Consider the following 23,264-nt stretch of genomic DNA (forward strand, 5'->3'; position numbering starts at 1 on the left):
CCCCGTCGGGCGCATCGGACATCGTGAGGTCAACCAGCATTTCGGCTCTGAGAGGAAGGGATGCGTTATTTTGAGTAAAAACAAGCGCAAGGAAAATCGGCCGTGCCCTGGGTTTCAGAGGCTCTGTGACAGAGGGACCTCCTAGGAGATGTGGGGAGTTCAAGCTGGCGACAGAGAGAGGGTGACCCTATTTTCAGGGCCGAAAGTTGGAGAAGATTTTAAAGCATGAGGGAAAACTTGGGCAGATCCACCCCAGGAAGGTCCGGACGCCGGGTTACGGTCGCAGGCGGCCTGTGCGGTCTGGGGCTTCGGGGGGAGTGGGGGTGAGGGCGGATATAATTTCACCACTATATTTGAATTAATGAGCTGTGCCCTACATCTCCTGCTGGCCTCTGTGGTTTATTGACTGGCTTCCACTCTGCATTCCTGACCTCAAGGACTGTGCCCAGAGGCAGTAACCCTCCAGTACCGGTTGTAATGAACCACGTAACCGATGATAATTAACCAGAGCGCCAATGCTTTCCTTCCCACCTGACTTTAACTCATCACTTGCTTATCCAGGGGACACTCCATTCAGCTGCCAACAATCAGTTGCTCTAGAATTCACATTTTAAGCAAAAGTCTTGAGGACGGGTCACATAAGTAGGCCACTAAGTGATTTTTTCCCCCCCTTTCTTCCTTTTTCCCCCCAATTCCACAAATACTGAATAAGTACCTACTGTGTGCTGGGCAAAAAAAAAAAAAAAAAAAAGGACCTACTATGTGCTAGCTGCTGGGGTAGAGTGGTGAACACACCCCCACAGGACACTGTTTGACACCAAGCTCGTCCTTCCTGGTTAATGCCCGATGGCCACATACCACCCCCACCACCCCAGCAACAAGGGGCAAGTCCACCTGGGCTGACACTTGGAAATATCCCCAACTCTCCAGCTGCCCTGGCTCACCTGTCACAGGACAGTTATTAGGATTAAGGCGAAATATAAGTGAAGTGTTCTGAGAATTGAAAAATGCCATAAATGCATCAGAGACGAATAAGCAAAGGAAAATAATTTAAAATGAAAAGCAGAAGCAAACCGAATGAACGGGTGACACCATGTCACTGTTGCTTTTCTTAAGACCCAACGGGGGACTGGAGTCTGGGTAAAACTCACGTGAGAAGCTGACAAAAATGGGGATTTCAGAGACCGGCCCCCCGAGATGACAGTTTCATCACAGATCTGGAATTTTTAAGTCACCCCCAGGTGGTCTGTGGGGGAGGTGACCCACCAGGTGACCATCCTGGTGCCACGTGCCACGCGAGGGCCCCTTCGCACACCTGGGAGCACGGCCGCACGCTGCAGTTAACGGGTCTCCTGGCCCCGGGAAATGCTGTCCCGCGCCCGAGCACCGGCCGACACAACTCAGCACGGCGTCTTCCTGACGCGCCGCTGCTGGCCGGCACTCGCGAGCTGTAGCTGTCGTTTTTATAGTTCTAAGGGGTATAAACACATTCCTAACAATAGTGAAGTGAAAAAAACAGAGCACCCACGTCAGCTACAATCCCAACACCCATCCGTCAGTCGCCTCGAGTGGTCGGCACCTGCCTGCGGGCAGCCAACGCATCCCCGCTTTCACCAAGCTCCGAGCGCTCAGTCAGCGGGCCCGAGGACGAGTGACGGTAAGGGGACAGGACGCCCGGGCACCTCTGCGCCGGTCATTCCAGGACGTGGACAACTGCCGGCGAAACGTCCCGACTTGGAGAGAAACCAAAGCACCGGGCAGGTGGCGGCTCCCTTCGCATCGAGGGGCGGGACGGAGCGGGACGGAGCGGGACGCTCGGACCCCGGGCCCCTCCTCGCAGGTCCAAGCGGTCGGCGCGGGCTCCACACGAGGCGCCCGCCCTGGGCGCGGACTGAAGGGCGGAGCGGGCAAGGGCGCGGGCTTCGGAGCCGAGGGGCTCCGCTGGGGAGAAACCCTCGGGGACACTGCGCTGCGCCCCGGCTCTTCTCTCTCCGCAAACCGTTTATTCAAAGTGTGGGTTTTAGGGGCTTAAAAGGAAAGAGCGGGCTGTCTGCTGCTTACACTTCACACGCTCCCACCCAGGGGTCACTTGTCCAGCAGACGTCCCTTACCAGCAAGAACCAGGACATTAACAGGCGAGCCACCCGGCAGGTCCGAGCCTGCTGGTGCACCTGCTGCCCCGGGCAGGTCCCCGGTGCCCGGCCCCTCCTACCTCCTCATTTGCGGGAACTATTAATAGCGTCACTGTCTAGCTTCCCTGCCCCTGGAGGATCAGCAGAAGTGCATCTGGAGGCGGCCAGGGGTGCGGACAACACCCATAAATAACCGACGGAAAGCAGCCGGTGAGGACAGCCTTCCTGAAGCACCGTCACGCCTCGGGCGCCCGGATCCTGCCCGCCCGAGCTACCTCTGAGGGCGTCACCTCCCACAGCCCAGGCCTCACTGGCGGTTACCTTGAGCCTTGAGCAAAAGGTGAAATTGCGTCCAGTGCAGTTTTTAAAAGCAGGGGAGGGGCAGACGCCTCAGCCCCCCCACAGCGAACACCTGTGCGGCGGGGCCACTGCCCCCCTTCCGCATCCGAGGCAGACACGGGGCACTGGGCCCTCGGACCCTGAGCCTGACCTCGCCCATGCAGCACCCAGGCAGCTGCTCCCCCGCACACGTGGGAACCTGCCAACCAACCCTGGCTCAGAAATACTTCAAAACAGAAAAAAAGTTGCAGGAGCGAGCGGGGCGGGAGGAGCCAGTGCCTGGACCTGCTCCTTCCCCAAGAGCCCGCAGCACCAACCAGGCCTGGCCTCCCGAGAACAGAGGAAACGGACCGAGACGTGTTCTCCTCCTGTGTGTTCCAGCTCCTTCAGATCAACGGGGGCTTCCCGCCCACTCGGCAGGGGCTCAGCAAGCAGCCCCCCTGCTCCTTACAGGTGCCCCTGGGAAGACGGAGGCGCAGCCAGGCTGCCCTCCCAGGTCGCGGACACAGGCAGAAGAGACTCCGCTGGGCCACACCGCTGGGGCCTGGCTCTGCGCTCACGACCCGCGACCTCGGACGAACTGCTTACTTTCTCTGTGCCCCTTGTCCCATTTGTAAAACGGGAGAACATAAACGTATTTATTTCATAGGAGATTTTTTAATTAAATGGGGGTAATACAGGAAAAGCCGTGAAAACGGGGCCTGGAAGCGCTTTTAAGTACCAGGGATGGTTCCTACATTATGATGTCAATGAGCTGGGGTCCCCTGGTTAAGTTTCCATAGAGCTAAGGAAATGTTTTCTTTTGAAGACACCTTTCAAAATGCGTATTTTGGCTTCGAAATTCAAAACCAAGAGAAAGTTACAAGGAGGGTTGACAGAATAAAACTAATCCTTCTCCTCACCGGGACCTGAGAAATGCCTGCCTGTCTCGCAGCCCCTCCTCTCTGGCTCTGGCGGGTGGGAGCGCCGGGCTAGGGAGGCAGCAGCTACGGTCCCTGCGCGGACAGCTCGGGCCCCGCGGGTCACCTAGGGCCCTCTGTGGGCACTGGCAGGAGAGGGGAGAGTCGCCCTGGCTACGGTGACCTGTGCCGTCATGAAATCACATAAGTGGCAAGTCGGTTTTGAGTGGAAGCCACAACTGCTGATCAGATTCAAATGGAGGTTCAACAGGACACCTTTCAGTAACCACGTGATGGCGGCTGGCGTTTTTGGAGCACTTACTGGAGCAGGTCCTCACGGGCTCATCTGCCAACTTCACAAGCATCCTTTGTGGTCGGACTGATCAACCATTTTACAGAAAGGAGAACTGGGGCTCAGGGAGGTGGCGTAACTGGCCCAAGGCTGCAGAGCTAGTAAGTGATGAAACCAGGATGCAAACATTTCATTCAATTAACAAGTATTTATTGAGCAGCGGCCACACGCCAGGCACTGTCGTACAGGCTGCAGCAGCCAGCAGCCTCCCGGGTGGACTTCCTTCCCATCTTGCGAGGAGTGTTCAGTGAACCAAGATAACAGACCGAAACAGAAAGTAGGAAGAGCTCAGTGTCCCCAGGAACAGGGGCGCAGAGTAAGGAGCTGGAGAGACGGCACTTATTTCGGAGTGGATGGTCAGGGAAGGCTTCTTGGAGGAGGTGACAGCCAAGCAAGCAGCTCTGGGCCAGAGCCAGTGGCCTTACCTATATTCCACTGCCTGTGATGAAGTCACAGCGAGACCTCCCAGGCAGGCCACTGCTGGCCTGTGCCGCTGCGTCTTTCACGAGGCGAGAGGCCTTCATGAAATTCTGAACTTGGAGTTCCATCCTGTGTGATGATGGCGGCCACCCTGAATGGACGCTGTGGATTATGCAATACCACCTGCGGCGAAACCCCTCTTTGGGTGATGACATCAGCATGAGACATTTGGGGGACACAGTGAATTAAGAGCCTTTAAGAACAGGGCTCTGGAATCAGATGGCCAGGAGTCTGGGCTCTCCCTTCAAGCCGTGGGACATAATGGAAGCGAGGCCGCCTCCCAGGCTCAGTTTATCCGTAAACACTGGGGACGCCATCTCCCTCCGGGGGTGGGAGGGCCTCAGACCAGTAGCTCGGCAGTGGCCAGCTACGTCCCAGGACACAGGACAGAGTCCCCGGAGAGCCAGCCCGACACCTTCGGATCCAGCTGACCACTGAGGGCGTTCTCTGAATGGCTGATGGCTGAGTCACTCCTGGAGAGGCGCCTGGTTTCCCGAGTGGGTAACAGCCGGGAGCAGGAGCCGCCCGGAAACGTCCCTGCGCCCGAGCGGGGCTGGCGAGGGCTGGACGGACGTAGGTTATGAAAAGCCGAGCGAGAAGAGTGTCACCGCAAGAAAAACGGAATCCGTGCGAGGTTTAAATAACTTCACTCCAGTCAGAATAGTAAAATATTAACATTTTGGCAATTACTAAATACTAAAACAAAGGCAATGATTTAAAGCTGAAATTGTTTTTAAGTTAAAAAATGAAAACTGCGACCACTGCATCCCAAAGCCTGACCCTCCTTTTGTCGCTAACTTACCTGTGCAGCAAAACCAGGTTTTCCTTTCATGCCCCCACTGGAGACCTACACTTAGGTCTAACGCCAGGACTCGGCAGTCACCTAAGCAGAATCCTGACTCCACGGAAGGTGCCTGGCCACACACGGCGAAGGGGACACTCTTAGACCCAGGCTTTAAAACCCCTCTGGAGCTCTGTCGTTGCTGAAGTGATACCCAAGTTCTCTCCCCGGCTATCACTCGGGCGGCACCTGCCAAGGAATGTTCAAGACCCTGGCTCCCTGTCTGGCTTCCGCTGTGGTTTACAAGCTGGATGCTAGAAGGCACATTTAGGCACTAACCTCTTCCGTAAAATCTTTATGTTCTCTGGGACACCCGCCCGCATTCTGGGTCCCTTTCTGTCAGAGATGGTTAAAAAGGAACCCAGCTGGCATAAGTGAGGCGGAGAACAGAAGCACGTACAAATCCCAGCACCCCAACAGCTGGGCAAGTTAACACTAATAAAAGTATTTCCAAGCCGCTCTTAACGGTTCACAATGGGACTTCAAGTAATTTAATGAAGTCGTGATGGTTTTTCCAATTCTTAATCTAGAAAGTAAATAAATCCTACACACACCCTTCTGGCTGCAATCCCACACTTTAAAAATAACTTACTGGCAGAAATTTAACCCTTTGCTTTACACCTAGTGCACTATTTGCTGAGGTGGGACAGCAAGCCCCCAGCAATTTTCTTTTTGGGCTAATGCCCAAACAGGTCAAAGTTCTCAAGTGACAGCTAAGGCGGCTTCCCATGACCCCAGGCCCTTCTTCAAGATCCGCTTTCAAAACCATAGGGTATTATTATAATGAGCTTGATTTCCCTTAAGCAGGTTTTTGTTGACTAATCAGATCAACCTAGAAAGTCAGCTGGACTTGGATGGCCTGTGACGGGGGCAGGAGCACATCCCACAGTCAAGAGTGAAACCAGACGTGGTCACCCCAGGAGCCGTCTCTACTGACCGCAGTCTTGCTGCAGCAGGAAGGCGTCCTTGCCCACCGAGGGATGACTCTACTTGTTCCCGGATGCAGGGAAAGCCTTGGAAGAGGCTTTTACATTTAGACGAAATGAAGCTTAAAAACAAAAACAAATGCCATACAAATGACAGGATGGTGCAGGTGGGAGGCACTTCAAACCCTAGCCTGCCACTCAAGCTGTGTCACCCTGAGCGTTTCCCCATCTGTAAATGACACCAACCTCACGGTGTTACTGTCAAGTTTGAAAATGCTCAGCACAGTGCCTTACCTACAGAAAGCAGGCAAAAGCTACAACAGGTTCCCCAAGCTCCTCAGTTTGCAGACGAGGCACACAAGTGAGCCACTGCGGCTGGAGGCGGGCGTGGGCTGGGGACTGAGGCGCAGAGCCCGACCCCATCAACCACTGAGCAGTCTTACAGTTTTCCTCTGTATCTCACCCACACAAACCTCAAGTTTTGTTCCAACTTTTTTTTTTTTTGACCCTGATGTTTTGTCTAGAAAGAATTTTAACAGTAATATGGAACTCATCATTCCCACCAATCTGGACCCAGCTTCTTTTTTTAGAAAAACCCCACAGCACTGTGTACTTAATGCCCTGCAAACTCCCAGGAGGGGGTCATGGCACCAGGAGGGAGGCGCCTCGGGGGCTCTGGCCTTGGAGTAAATACGCTGAGAAAGTGCACCATAGGCAGGTGGTCTTTTCCCTCTGGAGGCCCATCACCTCTTCCCGCTAAGTACACACATGTCCATCCCCTCCTCAGCCCCCATGATCCCCACAGCCTTTGGGAAAATGGGAACGATGGTGCCTACTTGGCGGGTGATTGTAAGGATTTAATGGGGGACACTAAGGGTCAGATCAGAGCTCCAATACTTGAGCAGTTAAGGGCTACATGCATTATCTTCCCACAGAAATTCACAAATTCTTCAGTGTGCAATGAAATTGCCTGCAAAACTTAAACTACACCTCCGCAACTTGCCTAATTTAAAAGGTCAGCTGCTGGGCTTTGGAACTGGGAGCCTGACCCCCTCTCCAGGTTTCATCGGAGAGCCACCTAGCCAGTGCCCAGTGCCCAGTGACGGTGCCATCACCGCCAGGGCAGCCTGCCGCGCCCCCCCTCCCCCCCGGAATGGCTCATCCACTCCTGCCGCCCAAGTGCACCCTTTGTAGTGCCTGACCAGGACCTAGCTGAGATCAGACCCTGAAGCAACAGCGGCAGAGTTGGTGCCCCAGGGCGAAGAGAGGCTGGGGCTGCAGGGCCCCTAACACAGGGCAGAAATGGCCAACCTTTCTCCTTAACTGTCAGCCTGGTCTTAGGAGCACTTTAAAGTGGCCTCCATATCCAAGGTTCCCTCACCCACGTGTACTCCCATCCACTTTCAAGGTGAACTGCCCTTTATGAGTCTTGGTATGGATATAAGTCCATCTATTCAAAGTGAGGTTCACTATCAGGTCAAAATCCACATAAGCAGAATGTCAAGTGCGTCCAATGAGCTGTAATTTCAGCAGAGCCACGTGAACACAAGTACTAAAGTCGGCGGTCACCTCGATACCCAAACTCAGACACAGCGAGAAGCACCCCTGGGAAGGAACCTCACCTCTGGAGGAACTGTGACCAAACAGCAGGTTTGGAACATGAAGCAAAAAAATGGAAAAATGGCCACCATGCAAATCTAAGTTCTGTGAGGGTCAGGAATTTGTCCACTGATATCAGCACCTGGGGGACAGCCTGGGACATGGCAGGTGCTCGATAGGTTAACATGATTCTATAAAACACCTGCTAGAAAGTCCCTGTAAAACATTAAAAGAGCCACCCTACATACTTGTAATCAGACATATGACAGATGCTTGAGATAGCAGCAGGAACATAAGGCTTCAGTTATTAGCTTTTTTAATTTTTAAAAAACGTTTAATTCCATACAGAGTAAAAGCAACCACTGTGGAGCAGCTCGTCCCGAGCAGATGGTAGTGACTTCTTGTGTAAGACCTGAGTGCTGCCTCGGTCAGGCTCTGCTGCAGGACCAGGGACACAAGACACACCCGGCCCTGCTCCTCAGTCCTGCAAAGTCGCAGCCTCCACACCCAGTAAAAAAACCTCCTTCTAGAAGGAAAACGCAGAACCATCTAGCCATTCCCCACTTTGGGCAGAATGGGAGCTAAGCTCCAGAAATAACCTGCCCGCGGCCGAGGCGAGCGTTTGCTAGATGCCTGCTGTTGACCCGCAGGAAGGGAGAGGAATGGTGAGCAGCGGCCAAGATGGAACCCACCTCGTTCCAGAGCCTGCGTGACAGGACGTGCAGTCACAGGAGCTGTGCATGCTCAGCCCTCAGCGTGGCAGGGCGGTTAAAACCAGCAATACTGAAGGCCATTTTTTAACTCTTTGACCTCTCGACTCCCCCATCACTCCTGCACGCCCCCCTCCTCCCGCTGGGTCTCTACCGTGGGAGCAGCATGAACCAGAAATGATGTTTGGCCAGGAGATGCTGACGGTCCTGTCAGCTCCCGGCCTGTCCCTAAGAGGGAGACACACAGAGATGTCAAGTATGAGAACCCACATGAGGTCATGTGGGACTTTATGGAGCTGCTGACGTTCGACCATTTTTAATCTCTAGAAAACGGCAATCTCATACAGACTTAATACTGATGTTCCAACTTCTTTGGTTTACTCTTTGGGGATCCTTAACAATAAAAATCCCCAAATGAGAGTAAACTGTTAGCAAGCACAGAGGAAGTGGAGGCCCCACACGTGAAATGCTTTATTTTACTCCAAGGTACCTCTTAGCACCACTGTCCAGCTTCATGGGAACCCTCTGAGTGGTACATGAACAATATGAAATAACAAATACTCAGTTAACACCAAACAGTAACGCGTGAAAGGCAGCCGGGGCGGACCCCGCACTGCACTGCACGGCACAGCTTTTCCTACCTGCCTCTCTTCATGTTCTGCCCTTAACTGCTCCCAACCACGTACAAAATGCAGGCCTCTCACAAGCTTTTAGAAAGTTTTTATTGGTTACAATTATATAAAATGTATCATTTAAAGTTCCCCTAGTTATTAAGTGCTTGCTAGCAACAGCATAGAAAACTTTTGTACATCTGACAAGCTCAAGTGATTCGGTTCATGCTGGAAGGGGACAGATAGTAAACAGCACTCGTAACTCTCTACAATCCATCTCTTTCTCTCTTAAAAGGCTACATTGGTTAAAATCAACAGACAGTCCCTTTTGTATGTCAAATTGTAAATTTTAATGTTTTCATTAGAATAGTCTTTTATATCATAACTCTCCAACAAGAAACAATAAAATAGCTAACAGAAGCTCCAGTACAAGAACTCTCCAGATTAACAACTCAAACAAATGTAAAATGCAGATCACATGTAATACAATTGAAGTGTCCAAAACAATTTAAATAATTTTAAATATTTTATTTTTAAACTGCTACAAATGCTTTATACAATATTTCAACACAAAAAGTCCCCAGAAAAGAAATGTAACAAAATGGGAATGACAGTGAAAGGGTTAAAGTGGCACAAACTCACCAAACAAGTCTTCGCCTACAAATTTCAAGAGGTAGATGACTTTTAAAGTTGAGAACAACAACAAAAACTGTGACTACCCGAGCCACTTCCCACCGACTAGTAATTATAGGGTGAAAGCACATACAATGCACGGAGAAGCGACATACTCAGGAAGAGGCCATCGGAAGTTTTAAAATCTCCATCAGAGACTGAAGTGTAAACCTGGTACGTAGATTCACTCTTACTCTCGTGCGGACACACACCTTCACAGGCCTGTGATGCATCCTGGGCATTGGGATATTGCTACACAGTCTCCAGTAACATAGTTATAAATTAGTGCCACAGAATTATTTGAGAGGATGCCCATCTGGACAGACACACATGGAACTGGAAGAGGCATAGAAAAGGAGTCGTATCCAATCTGGTTTCCTCTCCATTACGCAGGCAATCTGCTTGCGGTAAAAAAACAGGCTAAGAGAGAAACTAAACGCCTCTCGGTCTATAATTAACTTAAAAGAAAGGCATCAAGAGCTGGTGTGACCAAAACATCTTAAAACGAGTGCATTAGAATTTGTCATCCCTGAAATCTATTAATAACCTACTGATAAAACAGAGAACTTGCTTTGCAAGGTTAAGTTCAAATCACTCCTTCCTCTGCTATGTGCCAAGAACCAGGGCCACACTCCCATCTGAGTTACCAGTCCCGCGACGGTGACGGCGAGCCAGTCCGTCCAGCCCGTCTTACAGCACCCTCTTGCATCTCAATAACTGGGGGCCCAGCACGAGCCAGGCACCAGCGAAGCAGCGGGTGCCTAACCCGGGCAACAAGAAGCCTGCGGCAATCAGCTGAGTGTTAGGATTTTTGAGAGCTTCAGCTGGTCTTGCAAGCTTGGCAGACTTCGTGTCCTTTGTCGTAGTGCTTATCCTAAGTTGAGCATGCATTACCTTTATTTAGTCAATTAAGGTTTGTTTTGTGTGGGGGTTTTTCTACAGGAAGTTCCTAGAAAATAAGAAAACTGAAGATAAATGACAACGTAACACAACCTTATATGAATTGACCGTGTTAAAGAGACGGTGAGCAGACCGTATGACAAGTGTTAAGACAGCCACAGAAGGGCTCTAAAGATGTGCAGGAACTTGGGGGCCCTGCTCAAAAGGCACGCACTGGCAAGGTCCCAGCCCCACCTGGGGTGGTGTGGCAGAGATGGATATGGGAGGAAATGAACATCAATTTTTAAAAATAATTCATGGTGAATGGGAAAACTTGGAATTTCATTTTGCTTCTCCATCTTTAAGTGTTTTTGACCAGCTCCAATGGGAAAACAGCATTTTTTAAAAGAGCTGCTCTATAAGGAGCATTAAAAAATGTAAAAATACCGTGGATTTACAAAGACCAAAGATGGACCAGAGAATGGGGAGTATCACTTTCCTTGCCCTTTTGTCTTCTAACCCACGGACATAACTGAGCCCTCGAGAGCTCTAAATCCATTCCCCCAGTAAGCCACAGGTAGGCTCCGACTGAGGGGGAGCCCAACTCAGGGTACGCTGGAATAAGGGCTGGAACTGGAGGACCTAAAGGTGGGAGGCACGCCCAGTGTCCTTTGCTGCTTTGTCCTAAGAAAATGATACGGAGTCTGCGTCTTTTTTACACTCTGACTGGCACAGGGCTCATGCTCCTGGAAATGACCCACTGGCCAGTTCTGCTGAGCCTCTGCTAAATGGAAACCTGCTTTCATGCACATGGCCAACTCAAGGGTGCTCCTGAAAAACTGGAATCCTGCACTGGCCTGCGTGCGGGGGGCTGGCGCTTAAGCACCGATGCTTACAAAGGAACTCTCGGGAAAGGAGGTGCTGCCAGGGCTGTGGGAAGTCCCTGAATACACAACTGGGCAAATAAAGCAACATCCCTAAAAACAGAGACAAAGCCAGTATTTCTAACCATGCACCAGGAGATCATCCCTGAACAAATTTACAAATGGAAACATACTAAAAGGGAAGAAGACTATCATTAAATACAACATGTAACAAAACATGTATGCACCAAGGATGAGACCTGCTCTCAGCCCTCACAATACTCCCCAGGCCTGAGTTCAGGAATCTGGGTTTTATACCGAATGGGCTACAAGGTACTAGGAAAGACTACAATAAACTCCCTGAAGAAATGACCACTGTGTGTCCAGATGATCAGAATCTGATGCCCTGTACTGCACAAACTTAGGGTCCCTTGTAAATGGGCCCCTGTGTGAGACACATGTCTTTCTGATATGTCCACAGCAGTTCCAGTGACACACACAAAGGGGGCACAGCCACCGTGGAGGCCTGCTGCTGCCAGCTACCAGTTAGAACACTGTTTTCTTATCTGATTCTCTGTGTTTCCTTTCAGGCCAAATTCCACTTGAGCAATGTAACCCTCTGTTAACTATCAAACAAAGCAAAATAATTAAAATTAACTGGAGAAAATAGAGACATAATTTTATTAGGCACTTTGGTCCCTTATGGTCTTAAGGGTTCTTCAAAAAGCACTAGATGAGCAAGAGGCTAACTGAATGAACCTGATAAATTAAGGTTACTCAATGAACCTTCCTTTATAGTATCGTAATTCTTCATATCAACTTTACCCTTGAACTGTATAAACAGGATCCAGTACAAGGTGATTCTTTCAGACAACACGGGACACACAGGGGTGCCCACGGTACATTCTAAAGCATCAACCACCTGGGCGACGTTTTGTAGTACAGTCTGTAAAATGAGGGCAGAGTCTGGCTCTCTACCCTTGAAAAGGACTCGAGTTCAAGAAAGTCCTATTACTGTGGAGCTTCCCGAACACAGAGCACAAACAGGTGCCGGTAACCTGCTACGGGTAGGCTGTTTTAAGGGCTAGGAAACAGACGCTTACGCATATGCCACGCCAGAGACCAAATGCTGAACAAGATCTACAGTAACTAGTTATCTGGTGCATTTCTGAAGAAGCTTTTTAAAAATCTGATCCTTTATCCTGACAGCAAATCATCCCCATCAGCCTTGGCTACCGAATCGTCTCTAGGTCATTCTATAGCCATGACTTCAGGGACACTGGCCACAGAATCCCACCTCAGCCGTGCACTCACAACAGCACCCTTGGTTCCTCAGGACCTCAAAACGGCAGTCCACTCCCCCATTAACTAACTGCTTGCCTGAAACACCAAAGAAGGTTCAGACACTGAAAGATGTGGCCAAGAAAGCCTCAAGTCAGGCAGCTCTCTGAAAGGACAGGGTTTTTAAAGTATTTTGCAGAAATCCTATTTGATCATGAGTTTCACAAGCTTGACCTATAGGCAATTTTCAGGAAAATTCCAAGAAAGTACATCAACCAAGGTTATTTAAATAATGTAGCAAGTTTGAGAAGTCATTGTAACAAATTTAACTACTGCCCTATGTTTTTGTGTCACTAAGAACACTTCTGAATATAGGGAGGACACAAAGCAGTAAAATCACCTCAAATCTAAGATGAATTCCTGGGAAACAGAGGCACTGGAAGGCCAGGCTGATTTGCCTGGGGCTTTGCCATGGGCCAGGAGCAGTCACAGGGTCTGGCCTCGCAGCGGGCTCTAAGCGCTCTCCTAGCTGCTTCTCCTTTGGGATCTGGCCTGTTTATCACCCTCTGCCAGGGAGACAAGAGGGGATGGGGGACTTAAGGCATTTAAAAATGAGTATGGTGTATTTTGCTTTAACCAATGAGGCAAGTTTTTTAAATGAAAATAGGAGAAAGCATAGATAATGGAAGCATTCTCCATTATTATAACTACACTTCACTCAGATATTTTAAGGAGATTACAGTGTGGTTTTAATGACCTCAGAGATCCATTTTAACAGGACAAACGATCTATGACCCTGACATGACACAGTGACACTGAGATATTACCCAAGGTAGGAAGGGCATCTAAGAGAGTCTCATCCTTTCATAACAGGGTACTTCTGAAAGCCTTTCCGAGGTTCGAACCCAGCTCACACTGGCCCTAAAAGAAATGGCACACTTGCGTGTCCTGGGTCTGAGATAAAGCTAGGCGCTCTCCACCTCTGCAGGAGCAGCGACCTGTCTTTACATGCCTACAACTTAAGCAACACCATTTACTTTAAGTGCTTATGTCCAAATCATACAAGAAAAAGAAAAAAAAGCCATTGGGCAAGTATATTGTTTTCTTACAACTGTCTTCCCCACCCCCATGCTCTGGAGCCCTGAACTCCTGGGCCCTGGGAGACAGGCTTACCTGAAGTCCTTCAGCTCCTGCTTGCCGCTGCTGTCCTCTCTCCTGCCTTCGCCCAGGTCGGCAGCAGCTGCCAGCTGGAGGCTTCGGGTGACGGGCCCTCCACTCCGTTCTCTAGACTTTACACTGAACCGGTCTGTTCTTTTCTTACCAGCCAGAGCAGATTTGCTTTGTAGGACAGCTTTGCTTTTCTGCACCCTCACGTGCAGGCTGCGAGCCGTCTTGCTCGAAAGCTGAGCAGAATGATTCTTGGCCACAGCTTTGGGTTTTTTCCCCTCAACGTGAGTTATTTTGGCCATTCTTATGGGGCTTGAGTTCCTTAGAGAGGAGCTTGGTTTTCTGGACTTCCCCGAAGCTGTGAATTTGACATTCTGCTTGGACCTGAAGGACGGAGAGGGCAGTGGGACCTGTGCGGGGCCTGAGCTGCGGGCTCTGGTCTTGCCCAAAGGAGCCTGTGTGCTTTGCATTTTAATCTCCGCATCCGCAGTCCGTCTGCGGTGGCTGCTGCTACTGTGTCTGTCACTACTTGCAGGTGATGCGTGCCCGCCTTTCTTGGATGAGTGGGAAACTTTTCTTTTGGAAGGAGAAAGCGGTTTTTTGGGACAGCTGAAAGCAGCGTGCTTGTTCAGGCTTCCGATGTACGTGAACTCCCTGTGGCAGTATGGGCAGATGTGCGAGGAGGACTCTGAAGCACTTTTTAAGTCAGCCTTCTGCTTGGCAGATTTGTTTTTTTGCAGGATTGCTTTCTGGACAAGCTGATTTTTTTTCTTCAATGCATTTAATTTGAGCTTATTTGGGGACATTTTGCTGAGCTCGACACTAAAGTTCAGTCTTTTGGGTTGTCCCATTCGTCTGAAGGCGTTTTTCCCAGAGTTCTCCAAAACTACCACCCCATTTTTGGGTTGCACAGTTTGCTTCAACGGTACTGGGTTTTTTTTAGGGGTGTACCTCTTCTTGTCGCTGGCGGAAGCACACGCCAGGATATGTTTGTGTAACTCGGGCATGTTGTCCACACCTTTGCCACACTTTGTACAGCGAATGGCAGTGCTAAAAGTCTGTGGAATGTTGTGTGTGGTGAAGCTGGTGGCCGTCACCCCGATGCCCATGGGGTTTCGGTGATGGTACTGAAATGGGGGCGGTTTAAAGCTTGGGTAATGCTGATTGAGACCCAATCGAACATCTGGATCTTTCGTCTTTATTCCAGAAGCCATTATTTTTATGGTTGTGTAAAGCTCTTCGGAGGAATCATTTAGCTCCTCCTCCTCTTTCGCCGTGTCTAAAGGATCTTCTGGCAAACTGTGCATGTGCTCTGCGTGGGCCTTGCTGGGATCTGTGAAGTTCTGCGGCCTCAGGGTGCCACTTTCAAACTCGTGGTGTGTGCACACCTTATCCGGGTGCAGATCTCGCTGGTGCTGCTGCAAATTGCACAAAAAAGCAAATTCTTTTTTACAAACTGAACACACAAAGATATTCCCAACTCCATGAAGCAAAAAGCGATGATCTGACAAATCAGTTTTAGCTTTAAAAAGCTGCACACAGAATTCACATTTGAAGGGCCATTCTTCAGCATGAACTGATAAATGTTTGGTTAGATCTTTAATGGAAAGGAAGGGTGATTCACAGACATTGCAGACAAAGTTCTTGTTGAATGTTTCCTGAACAACAGCCTGCTCCAGTGCAGGCTGGGCTTCTCCCCTGGGCTTCAGCTCTTCATTCTCTAGTTCCTCCTGCTTGAAGGTTATCCCGGGGAGAGAGGTTTCCAGATTATCCCCGGAGGAGACGACGGAAGACACCGCGGAGAGGGGCGGCGGGGAGGGGGAGGAGGAGGAGGAGGAGGAGAAGGAGGAGGAGGGAGAGGAAGAGGAAGACGAGAGGGTTGGAGGCCCGGGAGAGGCGGCAGACACAAGAGGCTCCTCGGAAGGAATGGGGGACGGTGGGGGAGACACTGTGGGAGAAAGAATGGGGAGTGGGGACTGTGCGGTAGCATTCGAGAGTGGGGAGGGGCATGGACGAGGGGAAGCCCCTGAAGACGGGGCTGGGAGAGGTATAGTAGGAAGGAGGGGAGGAGGAGGGGTGGCCACGGTCAGCACAGGAGGACAGGGCGGAGGGGACGAGGGGTGTGTTGGCATCAAGAGAGGAGGCAGCTGCCCAGAAGAAAGAGAGGGTGTCTGGAGGGCCGGAGATGAAGGAGAAACATCTGGTGGGGACTCAGCAGCAGGGGCAGATAAACTCGCATCAGGACCGAAGTCAGCCTCTGCCTGGGGATCCAGGGGTTTGCAAGGGCTCGGGCTCCTGGCCACATGGGCCGAGTTCCCCACGGGTGCACCAACGCCGTTGTACTCATTGAGGAGGACCTTCTGCAGCACGCAGGTGGTCGGTTTCTTCTTCCTGACAGCATTGCCGGCTGGCTGCGCCACATGGCTGTCTTTGGATTCTTTGCCTTCCACGTCACTGCCTGGCTTTTTATGCACACTGAGATCTAACACAGACTCCCACTGCACAGGAGGCTTGCTGGTACCCTCAGCCTTCTGCTTGACTCCACTGGACAAATCCAGCGGCTGCTGGTTGCACACAGTGCTGAAAGTGGGAGTGGCGGCCCACTCTTTGGACGCCTTGAATTCGTCAAAGCATGGTGGGCTCACGGCTTCCCTCTCGTCTCTCCCAGACAAACTCCAGGCCGGGGAGTTGCTATGACTTTCTAACTTGGGCTTTTTGGAGCTCAGAACTGTATCAGTCCACACTGCTTTACCATCGCTTTGCTTCCCGAAGTCTCGAAGGGCAGGGCTGTGCTGGGGAGAACTGGGAGGGGAGCTGGTCCGTCGCTTAAACCTACTCGAGGTCACGGGCAGCATGGACGCAGGAGCAGACACACAGACAGGACCTAACTTAGGGACCTCTGCTGCTGCAATCCCGGCGGAAGGAGTCAGTTTGTCCTGGGTTTGAAGGAGCTGCTTGAGTTTTGATGACAAGTACACGCCCTTCTCTTTGTGGAAAGTCCCTGCCTCTGAGGTGGATATGCTAAGAGGCAGGCTTAGGGAGCACGAGGGTGCTATGGGCTCAGACTCCGCTTCAGCTTTGATCTTGGGGAACACAGGAGGACTAGCAGTTCTCCGTTTCTTGGACTCACTGTTTGTGCTGCTGGAAGGCTCTTTAGGAAGATCGTCTGCTATGGGGACCTGTGTGGCCTTGATATTTTGAGTAATTTCCACTGTGACTGGAGTAAGCAGACAGTTTATGCCATACAAGTCCGCTGAACTGGACTCCATCTCAATCACGTCACAGTTACTAGTGCTGCTGCTGGTCTGAATTTTACCATCAATGTAGTAATTTAAGTTCTCCGAGATATTGCTGGAAATGTCCATGATGTAGACATCGTCTGCCTCCCCCTCCTCCTCTGGTTCTGTGCTGGGCACGTAGACATTCTGGGCGGGCTGGGCCTGCTCGGCTGGTGGCTGCGGCTCCCCCAGGAGGCCGCCTTTTCTCCGCACACCTTTGGGAATCAGATGGCGTTCGTGAACTCGACGCTGATGCCGTCTCATATTAGTATGAGTTCCAAACACCTTCTTACAGTATTTGCATGGATGAAGCTCTTTAACCTCTCCATTCTCTTCTACAACAGAAGAGTGTACTGTTTCTTGGGAAGCTTTCTCCGTACTCAAGGACAGACAGTCTTGCCCAAGACTGGGAGAGTTTGAGTCGTCTTTTGGAGAGACACTGTCTCCAGATGCTTTGCCATCAGCTGGGCCTTCTGACAGCTGTAGTGTTAGGCTGGGCTTCCGCTTTAAGCCCGCCTCATGGCGACGCTCATGCCTCCGCCTGTTGATCTGGGTGCCGAATGCTTTCCCACAGTACTTGCATTTGAAGGCATGGTTCACTGTCGAGATGTGGATGTGCATGTGACGCTCCAGCCCCTGTTTGGTCGTAAACTTCCTTTCACAATGCTGACACGGAAACATCAATGTTTCAAATACATCACCATTGGCCTCTTCCTTAGTTTTGGGGATTTCAGTAACAAGTGTTACCGCTGGCGAGTCCTCGAGAGTTTCTTTTGAAATATCTTTTGGTTCTTCTAATAAATCTTCTAGCTTCTCATCGCACCGTATTTCCGGCTCTTTCGCGGAGCTTCCGTCGGGTGTGTCGGCTTCCTCCTCCCCCTCGTCTTCCAGCTCCTCCTCCTCCTCCTCTTCGGGCCCCTCTTCCAGGGCGCTCCCCTCGCAGCTTGTGGCCTCCAGCTTCTCAGCGGGTCCCGTCTGCGGCTCGCAGGCAGGTGGCGGGGTCGCTAGTTCTGGAAGTGCATCCTGAGCAGCCACCTCCTGGGGAACAGCCGTCTGCTCGAGGGATGCGGGGGGCTTCTCGTTCTGCTCTCTGGCACCTGGAGCACAGGGAGGTAGAGGCACGGAGGTGAGGGCAAAACTAGCTGCTTTAGGGTCCCTTCTTATTATTCACGTCATTTCTCTGAACACCGAAAACGCGTAAGGCGTTACGATGGACAACAGACAGCTCTACGCTCTCATTTATAAAGCTGTGCGGGATCTGGGCCCAGCTGATATTGACAGGGCACCTGCTACTAACCTGGCAACGCGCTGGGCCTGAAGAGACAGACACGAACAGAGTCACTTGGAGTGTGATATACACAGAGAAGAATCTAATGCATTTTTATTCCCAGAAATTGTAGTGCTTAAAATTGTGTTGCAGTAGCAGATACTGAATTTCAGGAGACTGACTAGCTGTGAATTCCAATTTCTCATGATTCCAAACTGAAATAAGAAAATTGCTAAATGTTACCTACCAGGTTAGAGTCTTAGTGATCTTTCTTGAATGATTCTCTCCCTCCTTCCAGACTAAATTTACATATTTAGAAGCTACAACATTTTCCAGAATTATGTGATCAGAATTTTTTCAAGTAAAAGGAACCCTAGGGATCATCTCTTCCAACTCTGATCAAATTATTAGCAGCTCAGGTGTCTCAATGCCCAGAAGAAACCTCGGTGGTCAGGGAAGGAGAGCCCTCTGGATAGAGTAAACAAGTTCTGAGTCAAGAACTTGTTAGATGTGTTCGAGGAATAGCAAGGAATCTGGAAAGGCTGTTGGTGGGGGAGGGACCGGAGGAAGGCTGGAGAGCAGGAGAGGAGATCAGAGAGGCCAGCTCACATAGGACTTGGCAGGCTGCCTTCATTCGGAGTGAAACAGGGAGCTACCAGAAAGTTCTAACAGAAATATGATACAACTCACTCATATTCAAGAGAATCACTCCAGCTGCTACCAGGAAGACAGAAAACTCTAGGTGGGTAAGGATGGAGGCAGGAGAGGGGCGGGGTAGGGAGACATGGGGAGGTGGTGGGAATGGTCAGACTCGGGATATATTTTGGAGACAAGCTGACATGCGCTTGCTGACTGGCTGTGGTGAGAGAAATGTCAAGGAGGGTCCTGCAGCAGCCGTAATAATCCTGTTTGCTAAGTGGCAGAAAACAAAGGGAAGAGCAGACCTGGGCTGCGTGAGCATGTGTTGGAGGAAAATCAAGTTTACTTTGATGTGCTAAACTTTGAGGTACCCAACAGATATCCCGTAAAGATGTTAAGTACTTAGTTATAGATGACCTGAGTCCAACAAAGAGGCTGAGCCTAGAACTGTACAAATCCTCAGATTCAAAATGGTATCTGGAGCATGGGACCGGACGAGGTCACCTGGAGAGTGAATGCAGACAAGAGAGGTGGAAGAACATCTCCCATGACTCCAGGACTCAGGTGGGACCAGTGACCAGTGAGGCAGCCGAGAGAGTGGTGGCCCTAGGCTAAGTAAACAAAGTGTCGAGGAGGGAGCGAGCAGCTGCGCCCGGAACTGCAGACGGGATGGGGAAGGGGAGGACAGGAACGGAGCAGCCCATGCACCAAGGTGGAGGTATGGTGACCACGACAAGAGTTTTGGTGTAGCCAAGGGGACAAATGCCTAATGGAGTTTCCAAGAGAATATCAGAAGGGGGAGGGATGGAGACTATAAGCAACTTTTTCCAGTTTAGCTACAAAGAAAGGCAGAGAAATGGGACAGTGCTTGGGAGAAAACACAGGGAGAGTGAGTGGGACTCTAAGACGGGAGCTGTCGCAGTGCACTTAATGCTGACGTTCTGAGAAGGTCCTTCACAGCACCACCTGTACCTGCTGAACTAGGGTCCTCGTGCTGTCCACACTGGAGGAGTCAGGATGGCTCTGCAGGGGAGGCAGAGCTGCTGGGACCTCCTGGCTCTGTTAACCGGCTCCGCCCCCACTCGCTGGACAAATATTTACTATATGCCAGTACTAGGTGAACAAGACTGTCAAGCTCCTCATCCTTCTAGAGCCTCACTTTCATCGGAGCTACATACAAGCAGCAACACTCAGACTAAAGGTTACGCTGTGCAAGTGTGTGATGCTTCAGAGGCACACGGGAGGAACACCTGGCTTAGTGAATCGGGGAAGGCTTCTTGGATAAAGTACTGAGCAGGCTGAACCTGAAGGTCAAGGACAGAAGAGGAAAGTAACAGGAAGAATCGACACAAGCAGCACACCATGAATTACCCTGGACTTGCGGGGGGAAATGGGGATCCACTAAGATATTTTAAAGCAGGAGAATACCATTTGGGAGATCTGGCTGCGATGTGGGTTGGGGGACTGGGAAGAGACATTACTTTGAGCAGATCACCAATACCGATGCAGTGGTATTAGAAGGAAGATGGTGGCTGCCTACACCGAGAGACGGAGATAGAAAGAGGCCGTGGGGGCAGAAAAAAGTGGCTAGACTGTTGAGCCAGAAGAGGCCTGGCACAGACCTCTGGACTCCCTGGATACAGAGGAGGGTGAGGGGCTGAAAAGGCCAACTGATCAAGCTCTGCAAACGCACCGTACAAACTCAGCTGTTCAGCCTCACCACCCTGCTGCTTCCAAGGAGCATCAGCCTCACTCTGACCCGTCTGCTACTGCATTTACTAACACTGAGGCTTCTGCCTCTAAACAGAAACCAGCCTTCTCTCCCCCGACAAATTTCATAAATTCCCTGAGTTTTCCACAAACTGCAAAACCCGTTATTTGATGGTGGAAATTTATTTCAATTTAGGAGCTAACTCCCTTTTCAAATGCTACATGTTCAACACAGGCCCACCATGTTGCTAAAAATAAGGCTGGAATGAGACAATAGAAAAAGAAAATACCACCCCTAAAGCGCAAACATCTCTTTATAGAGTTCATTTTTGGCCAAAATCTGTGGCTTCTTTTAATGAACTAAAAAAAAATTCTTTTATTTCTCTATGACTGGTAAACAATTCCAGATTTAAAACTCCCCAAAGTAATATAACCAAAACATGCATAGCTCTGCTCACTGGTAAGGCCCACACCAAAGCGTGTCCCCACACTCCCTGAGGTCGCTGAATTTTGCACCTAAAGGGGGGTCTGGGGAACACAGGATGAGACTGGACCGTTTGCTCAGACCACTTTTTAAGGACACACAGAACATTCAGGAGAGGCCAATGACTACACTGTACAGAACCAATCACACTTCAACCAGTTATTCCACAAGAAGGTAAATATTAAGCATCTTTTTGCATGGGGCCTGATGTTATATAGACAGGAAAAAAATAACTGTCTTGAATTTTTTAAGGGGAGGGGACTGCTGGATTTTCTTTTTTAATTCTGCCACTAAAGGTAGTGAGGAGGTTCTTTATCATTTTTGTTGTTGTTCAACTGTCTTAGCAAATCTGCTATCAGCAGCAGAACTTAGTTTTAAAAGGTTCTGGGAAATAAACTTGTCCATTCTTGCTTCATAAAATGCTACAGGAAATCACGATCCTTTATGAATGTCATCACCACAAACAGTGCTAATAAAATGGCTTAAAAGGAATAAAAAGTATTTTTTTGGTTTTTCCCCTCTACAAATGTTTCTTGAAAGAGTCACAAGCCCACATTTTGAAATTTGCCTATTTGGGTCATTATGAACAACTTTTGAGCAAGCTCCGGTCTTTGCATAAAGTGGCCACATAACAAATTAAGACATAGCTGCCTCCTTTCTAAAGCAACAGTCTCAATATGGTGGTTCAACTGAGCAATCTGCCTTCCTGATTAGCTTTCAATCCATGCCCCTCTGAATTCTTACAGCATGGAGGGCTACAATATTAATCCTCAGAAGAAACCATAAAAAAGAAAGTTTAGTGGGAAGAAACACGAGATAAAAAGGGAATTTAAATTCTAACAAACACTTTCATTCTGTACATTTTTCATTCTGATATATAAAATTGAGGGTGTTTGATATTTTAAGTAATTTTTTAACTGAACTGCAAAACATACCTAAAGTATATAAATCGTAAGTACAGAGCAAGATAAAATGTTTACGAGGTAAATACACCAGGATACCCACCCAAGAGATCAATGATGGACTAGTACTGACCCCCAGTCTGTCCCTGTCAGTCTGACTTCTGTCACCATAAATTTTTTTTGATGGTTTTGAACTTTGTAAATTATTTACAAATGCTATCACATAGAACGTTTCATTTTATTTTAACCAGAGCATGATTTCATTTTTAACAAGGAAGGTCTTTAATAAATTTTTGAAAGGGAGGTATATGGAGGGCTTGTAGGGGGCCTTCTTGCTGTTTAAACCCTTTACAGTTCTTGAATGATTCTCAGACGGGCATGTCAAGGAAATACAACATTACAGTAACTGGTGATACGCACCCAGGCCACACAAACCCAATACCCCAGCTTACCTTCTGCGGAATCTCTCATGTTTGCAGAGGTGGAATCTGGTTCACTTGTCTTCAGTTGTATGTCTTCAGTTTTGTTTCCTTTGTTTTTATTTTCCTGGGGTTTTTTCTTCCCTGAAACACATTATTTATTTATTTGTTCATTCATCCATTCATTCATTTACTATTACCCTGAAATCTTGAAGAAGACAATTACTAATCCAATCATAGCAAACTGTCTATTCTAGGCAACTATCACTTCAGTTCCTAAAGAAAGGAACAGATGACAAATACAAATACTTTCAAGTCATGTCAGAGAAAAAAGAAAACCATAAATCCTGTATTTTTTAGTATCTTGGGCATTAGTTCCCTCATAGCTCTAACAGCTATCAAACTAATAATACATTCTAAAAAGTTAATATTGATGTCACAGAAAATCAGACGATAGCACCAAGTTTACTACCATACACAACGTAAGGGGCGGGGACACACATGCACGATGGTTCAACACCAAGCAGAGGAACTATGAACAGTTCACTGCAGGCCGCACGGCACGGCGCGGGGGCCGAGGGACTCGACTTGGGTCCAGAACAATTTGACATTTCATTAACAATTCGGAGGCTGGAACTCAGGCAACATTAACTGAATTCCAAGTGATACCACAGTTCAGAAGATAAGATGAAAATGTAGCACATTTCTGACAAGCTGGAACAGTGAACTCAAGTCACCAAGACGCTCAGTAAGATAAGCAATTCTCGACAGAAGTTAACAGTACTGGAGGTCCAAAAGCTCCGTCTCCTTAGGA

General features: G+C 49.4%; 1 protein-coding gene across 7 annotated transcripts in view; it reads right to left on the reverse strand.

Annotated features, from left to right (window-relative positions):
• The window catches only part of PRDM2 (PR/SET domain 2), a 102,096-nt gene that overhangs the window by 12,059 nt on the left and 66,773 nt on the right, over nt 1-23,264 (reverse strand). For 6 of the 7 annotated variants that reach the window (XM_081145606.1, XM_081145605.1, XM_081145604.1 and 3 more), the window contains 2 exons: nt 22,484-22,594; nt 13,758-18,126 (listed from right to left, as the gene is read on the reverse strand). In XM_081145606.1, the coding sequence (XP_081001732.1) occupies nt 13,758-18,126; nt 22,484-22,594 (4,480 nt within the window). Of the gene's footprint in view, nt 1-6,479; nt 10,511-13,757; nt 18,127-22,483; nt 22,595-23,264 lie in introns of those variants that run through there. The other variant, XM_081145603.1, reaches the window with a different exon arrangement.

The sequence above is a fragment of the Miniopterus schreibersii genome, assembly GCF_964146895.1.
Source record: "Miniopterus schreibersii genome assembly, chromosome: 8".
NCBI classification, from domain to species: Eukaryota; Metazoa; Chordata; class Mammalia; order Chiroptera; family Miniopteridae; genus Miniopterus; species Miniopterus schreibersii.